General features: G+C 31.8%; 1 protein-coding gene across 7 annotated transcripts in view; it reads right to left on the bottom strand.

The window, feature by feature from the left end:
* Positions 1-3,393: 3,393 nt before the first annotated feature.
* The window catches only part of PIK3CA (phosphatidylinositol-4,5-bisphosphate 3-kinase catalytic subunit alpha), a 64,992-nt gene continuing 61,160 nt past the window's right edge, over positions 3,394-7,225 (bottom strand). For all 7 annotated transcript variants that reach the window (XM_077161107.1, XM_077161101.1, XM_077161103.1 and 4 more), the window contains 4 exons: positions 6,018-6,188; positions 5,344-5,461; positions 5,083-5,234; positions 3,394-4,284 (listed from right to left, as the gene is read on the bottom strand). In XM_077161107.1, coding sequence (XP_077017222.1) covers positions 4,014-4,284; positions 5,083-5,234; positions 5,344-5,461; positions 6,018-6,188 — 712 coding nt within the window. In that variant the 3' untranslated portion in view covers positions 3,394-4,013. The remainder of the gene's footprint in view (positions 4,285-5,082; positions 5,235-5,343; positions 5,462-6,017; positions 6,189-7,225) is intronic.

Here is a 7,225-nt window from a genome sequence, read left to right as displayed (position 1 = left end):
AAAAAATGGTCTTGTGTTTGTACTTTAAAAAAACAGCCCAGCTGTATTATTCTGCCACCAAGAATTATCTGACGATCCTGTCAATGTTGAATTTTATAGAACAGCCCTTACAATCCCATTCTTGTTGAAGAGTTAATCTACGCATGGTATACACAACATACTCTCACAACTTTCAGCCTTCTCTTTACACAGTGCCCCATCTGAGCAGGATGGCTATGAAGAATGTAATTCATTTGAACAACTCCTCCCTGTTCTGCCCCCTCCCTCCACATTCCCCACTTTACAAAAACATCTGAAGCATGAAAGTTGTTTTTAAATAGTAGAAGCACCACAATTAACTGAAATCTTTAAACTGAAGTGATGTCTTGGACATCAAAATAATTTTATAAGGTGGCTCTGACTGTGGATCCAGCCCACGTCTGCAGTTTGTACAGCTACAGAAACAAGTGGACTTATAATATTCAGAAAAAGTTAACATGCTGGCTTTAAAATAATGCTGGAAATTAAATTTGTTCCGCACTGGCAGGCATGGGCTCTTGGTCAGAATAGTAATTAAATGGATTTATAAAATCATTAAGAAACAAATCCAAGTTTATGGGCTATGAAATTTCTATGATGCCTTTAAGACAGGCTGCTCATAAATTTTTAAATTATGCCAAATCACTCAATTTTTGATGGAAAAATGAATACAGATGGACTGTGTTTTACCTATGTGAAAATTACCAATCATTGAAATAAAATCCAAGAGGGTGTGTACATTCTAATCAAGTCATCATTTTCTTGATTAATAAAAACTACACTTTACACAAAATACTTTATCAGCAGCTATTTTCATAAAAAAAAAAACCAATAGTCATAGTTTCACAGTTGAAAAAGTTACACATTAAAATATTTTACAATTCATTATATATTTTTACCAGGTTCCCATTTCCTAATAGGCTTATAATAATATAAAGCAGATTAGAAGGGAAAATTTCAAAGTTGATTACTTTGATGCTAAATTTTACAGAGGACACTAAGAACCACAAGGAGCTTTGGTTCTATTGTAAAATAGACCAAATTCCACTCTTCTTTAAAAAATCCAATTAAAACATTAAAAAAAATTCCATAGTACGAATAACAGATTTCAAATTAACAGCAATCTAAAAATCTTCAAAATAAATGTTTTCTTTCGCTGTAAATATGGTAAAAAGTTAAAGCACGATTTCAAACAGTTGATTATTTCTTGCTAGAATGTATTTAAAATGAGGTTTTATTTTCTTTAAACCTGTCTTTCTTTCTTTCCCAAAATAATCACTGAAGGAAATATTTCTCAAGTGATCCTATGAAATATTAGAGCCAATAGAGCACATGAAATGAGAAGGATGGTCAGTCACAAGAACTGACCAATCCATGGGAACTGACTTCTGCTACTGAAGTACCTGGAAGTGCCTGTGTTCTCCCTGCCTTGAAAGAGAGTCTAGTCACCCCATAGAGCACTCGGTTCAATTTCTGGTTCCTTGTCTTTCAGAGCACTGCCCTGTTCCTCCTTTCTTATTTTAAAGGTTGTCTGCCTAAAATTTATTTTGCTTTTAGGTCATTTAATCTGTGTTCTTTATAGAATTTGTCTATATTTCTTCCAGTAGAATTAATTTGGTTGTAGTAACTCTTAAAAATAAATGTAAATGGTGAAAAGAAGCGATGCGGCTTGTATTTTAATGGGGGAGAGGTTCTGGAAAGAGAATAAAAAAACAACAAACAACCAACTCTCTGTACTGATGTGAAAAATACAAAAATTTTATCAATTTTGTGCAAGGAGACTCAATTTTGGCACTTGGGTAAAACACAGTTCTCTGTTAAATTTTCAGTTTCTACCATCAAAGTTTCAGATTTGTACCATTTCACTGAGTTTTCTTACAATCAATCCCTTGTACAGAAAAGACTGGGATGTTAGAATGTTAATTGTATATATCTAGAAGACACAAAATGCCAATTATGAAGTTTTTTTTAAAATAAATTATGAAATCTTCTATGCCTGCAATAGAATCTATCTGGTTTCCTCCTTAAAAGAGAGTTTAAATTCTGTTGAACTATTTCAAGACAATTTACAGAAATGAATTCCCCTAATCTTCCAATTTATTTTTTCTTCTTGGAAATATTATTTACAAGCCTTAGTGAAACACCTAAATCTCCAATAATTAATGCCCTTTAAGGGTTCTAAATAGCCAAATATTTTGAGTATTTGCATTAGAGTCCCTTGTTTACTATTCAAGACTTCTATAGGTAACTGATTTCATAAATGAGTATTTTTAAAGGGATGCTGTTTTACTAGCGTTTATGTACACTCTTCATAGTGTTGTATTCCAATAATATGCCTAATCTAGGAAACTGTCAGTAAATTATTGCACTTTTTATTTTTGGTGTGGCACCTGCACATTTGCTAAAGCTATTTCCTAGGACATTAATCATTCATTTCAAATACTGAGTAAAATATCAGATTCTAGAGTGATAACTAGCATTTAGCCCCTACATCATGGGTTAATAAATTTTTTCAAAATGTTTAAGAATGTATGCTGTGCTCAAGTTCAATTTAATGAAGGTGGAGAGTGAGCTCTGACCACATGGAAATGGGACATGATCTTAAAATGGCTTAAGGTTCTACTTTTATTATTGAAATATGCATTAATAGCTTAAAAAGGTAAAAGTTTCTATTTTCTAGTCTCTCATAAAGTATCCATGAGCATACCTCAGGAGAGAAGTTTAAAAATAGTGCTAATTTTGGTAACTGATTTCATACGATGGAGCCATTCTCAACTCTAAAAGAGGATCATGAATAGGGAATTATTGTAAAAACAAATAAATAAGAAAGAGGATGAAGTTGAATCTACTTTCTTAAGTAGTTACACACTGGTCAGTGATGTAAATGGAATACTGCCTGAGCCTCACTCACATACCAAGAGAAGATTTGATCATGCTGTTAAGAACAATAAAATATCTGGGTGCAAAACAATGCATGACTATAGGTCAGATCATGTAAATAAAGAATATATATTAATGATAGTTTCTATAATATAAATAGCCTTTTATAAAAAAAATAATCTTTTTAATAACATTAATACTCACTTCTATTTTCTGGAAAACATGCATGAAAAATGTATTCCGTTCAATTGCAAAAGGAGGAAAAAAAAATCAACCTAAGGAGAATACTGTACAATTCTAGAGCAAGAATTATTCCTGCCCATTCTTTTTCAATGAAGATTTTTTTTTTTTTTTTTTTTTTTTGTGGGAGCCCAGAGTTTCCCTGGGAAATAAGAATCAGATCCTTGTAAATTCTGTACAGGAAAAAAACAAAACAATACCTTATACAGGTCTCATTTGTGACTGCTTCCAAAACTTTGCACATAAGACCTCAAATCATCAAAAGGTTTGATTTATTAAAAAGAAAAACTCCTGGTGAAACCTCAAGAGTCCCTTCCACCCCAAGCATTTTTCTTCATTAAACAAGAAGTCAAAAACCCACTTCAAACTATAGATCAAACAGCAATGAAAAAATAAGAAATTTTCATTCTTTTTCAATATTATGTAATTTAACATCAACCTCCAGTTTACTTGGACCTAATATAATAACAGACTTTTTTGTGTCTACATTTCAAAACATAGAACATTTGCAAGACAAAAGAAGAACATTATTCTTTTTCCTTCTCTGTCATTTCTATATATTTTGGGGATTTTTTTTGTTTTGTTTTTTAAAAAAGGATACAAACAATCTTCAAAGTTTACCTTTTTGGACTTAAGGCATAACATGAAATTGCGCATTATTCTAAAGCTTAATTTTGAAATGAACTAGTTTAGTGCTATCAAACCCTGTTTGTGTTTACCTTACTTAAATTATATAATATTTTATTCTGTTCTTGCTGTAAATGCTAATGCTGTTCATGGACTGTGCAATTCCTATGCAACCAGCCTTTGCCTGCTGACAGTTATTAACAGTGCAGTGTAGAATCCAAATTGTCAGTTTCTCAGTTATCATGACTTCAGTTCAAAGCATGCTGCTTAATTGTGTGGAATATCCAATCCATTTTTGTTGTCCAGCCACCGTGATGTGCATCATTCATTTGTTTCATGAAATATTCCAAAGCCTCTTGCTCAGTTTTATCTAAAGCTAGGGTCTTTCGAATGTATGCAATATCATCAAAAGATTGTAGTTCTGGCATTCCAGAGCCAAGCATCATTGAGAAAAGATTTATGAAAAGATTGGCATGCTGCCGAATAGCTAGATAAGCCTTGTAACACATCTCCTGAAACCTGTAAGTAATAGAAACAGTTTCATCAGTACGGAGCAAATGGCATTAATACCCTCAGGTCTCTGCTCAAATGTCACACATCATTGGAGAGGTCTTCTTTGTCAAACCTATAAAGAACAGCACTCTTCTCCCTCCCTTGCCAACACTTTGCAACTAGAATGCAAACTCCATGAGGGTAAGGACTTTGTTGACTGCTTTATCACCAAGACCTAGAAAAACACTTGGCACATTTGGGTTTTAATAAGTATTTGTTAAATGTATGAACTGGTTCATACTAAAGGCCCATAGGGTTTAGGCTACAGTCAGGCTAAACTGTAGATAAAATAAGAGGTTTTATAAAAGTTGCATTTTTGGTACTTTAAGGTCTATGACAGACTTACGACATATCATAAGATGGTAAGAATAATCATGAATAAACATGGTATTTGTAGTTGACTAACTTTCCTCAAATTGACTAAAAAATGTTGTTTAAAGCTTTATACATTATTTGCCAGTATAGAGAAGGAGGATTCCGATTATTTAAATAGCAGTAAATAGTGACTTTTAATGTATTATGAAGTTAAGGACCATTTTCTTTTTAGGCCTTAACTCGATAAATTAAATTGGTTTCCCTTTCCATTTGCCTTTATAGCATTAGATAAATAAAAAATAAACAATAAAAAATAAAACATTAAAATATTAAGATAATGCTAAAACTGTAATACAACATCTATTATTTAAAATTGTATATAAAATACCAATTGCTTTTGATAGAGTGACAAGAATTCTGTATTTTGTGCTTTTGATTTCTTGAACTTACCTCTCAAATTCTCTTGTCTTTGTGCATTCTTGGGCTCCTTTACTGATCACTATTAAGAAATCTTGTGTCAAAACAAATGGTACACGTTCTCTTTTATAACCAAATTTTTTCTTCTTGTGATCCAAAAAGTGTCCAAAATCTATATGAAACAGCTTTCAAAAGTAAGAAATTGTTATAGCTTTGATGTATGCAGAAATTACCCTAAATTAATAAATTTAGTTTAAGAATGACAAAACATTTTAAAGAGAGGATTATTATTACTTGTCCATCATCTTTGACCATGATGTTACTATTGTGACGATCTCCAATTCCCAAAATGAAGGTGGCAACACAATATCCAGCACATGAACGTGTAAACAAATCAATGGCTGCATCATATCTACAAAGAAACAAACACCTTAATAGTAGTGTAGAAATAATGATTCAGGCCAAAATGAAAAAAGATTATGTTTCTAATTAAAGAATGAAAACAATCACTGACATTAGGAGAAGGAAATAATTATAATTATGCCCGGAGATCTGCAAAACTTTGAGACTCTGAAGTTTTCAAGAGTTTCTAGATGTTTTCTGATCAAAGTTTAATTCTTACTATAGTGAAAAATACTTACCAAGTCATTATAATTAAATTTTTCTTATCACTTGAAGAATTATGAGTAAAATTTTGATTGTGCCTTTTTTCTTTAAAGAATAAGTAGTAAGAATAAACATTGTAGACATGTAAGTTGAATGTGCAGGATTTTACCATATTAAAGGAATTTTGCTTATTTAAACACAATAATCTCAGCTATCTCAAAAAGCACACTTTTTGCCAAAGTAAGTATAATTACTTTCTCTGGTCTAACTCAGAGAAACATATACAAACACCAAAAGACTTGTCTAACAAAAATTCAGATGAAAAAAGGGTTTAGTTAAACAGGATGGATTAGTAAACTCACATTTCTCCTTTGTTCTTGTCTTTGAGCCACTGGTGCAACGTGTGGCTGTTGAACTGCAGGGCGCCCTTCAGGCCCCCTTTGCACTGAATCTGCATGATGGTGTGAGAGCTTCTCACAACCTCAATCAGTCCCACACAGTCACCAATTGACAGACAACCATAAGGTAACATCCTGAAAAAGATGTAAGATATTTACAATTTAATGGTGGGATTGTGAAATAGCAAATATTTTAATAGGTTAATGCATGTATATCCTCCTTGCAAATCCGTCATGCATGATCTTTGGCGCCTTAACATACTTTTAATTTTCCATTATAGTTGGACAGACATATTCCTAAAAAAATCTTCAAAATTACTTGCCATCACTTACAATCATCTTCAATTAGGAAGACAGTTAATTGCATATCAGAAAACCACTGTTAAATAAATCATTATCACAACTTGCATTTTATAAGCACTTATGACCTAAAAAATACGTGTTTCAAGATGTTTGATACCTAAATAATACTTTGGGGCAATGGGTTTTAAATTTTTGGTCTCAGAATTTCTTTACACTCTTAAACTTGCTGAAGACCTCAAACACTTTTTGACTATATGTGTTACATCTACTGATATTAGAAATTAAAATACAGAAAATAAGAAATTATTTATTAATTCATTTAAAAATAATAAACCATTACTTGACTATAAATAACATCTTTTATGAAACAAAAAAACTTATACTTTCCAAAACAAAAAATATCCAGTGAGAACAGTGCACTGTTCAACATTTTTTTCATATTTCTTTAGTATTTGGCTCAACAGTACTCAGCTGGATTCTTGTACATGCTTCTGTATCCAATCTAGTGTAATTTTAAAAAATTGAAATATATGAAGAAAATCTGGCTTCACAGACATGCAGTTGGACAAGGGTAGAGTATTTTAATAGGCTTTTCAAGTAACTAAAGATTTTTTTTGTGATACCATTCCAATACTTGACAGATGAGACTTTCTCAAAGATAAACTGCAATAGAGAATCTGAAACTGTATCAATGAACCCAGACTCCATTACATTAAACTCCACTGGTCTACCTTGCCTTTGCATGCATGCATGACTTTTAAATACCCTGCATTAGTCATTTGGAAAATGTGAGTTCACTGAGTTATGAAGATCTTTCAAATGTTGATACTTTTCATTATATCATTTAAAAAAATCACAATTCTTACTCT

The sequence above is a fragment of the Tamandua tetradactyla genome, chromosome 5, assembly GCF_023851605.1.
Source record: "Tamandua tetradactyla isolate mTamTet1 chromosome 5, mTamTet1.pri, whole genome shotgun sequence".
Classification (NCBI taxonomy): domain Eukaryota; kingdom Metazoa; phylum Chordata; class Mammalia; order Pilosa; family Myrmecophagidae; genus Tamandua; species Tamandua tetradactyla.
This window is presented reverse-complemented; position numbering and strand designations above follow the sequence as displayed.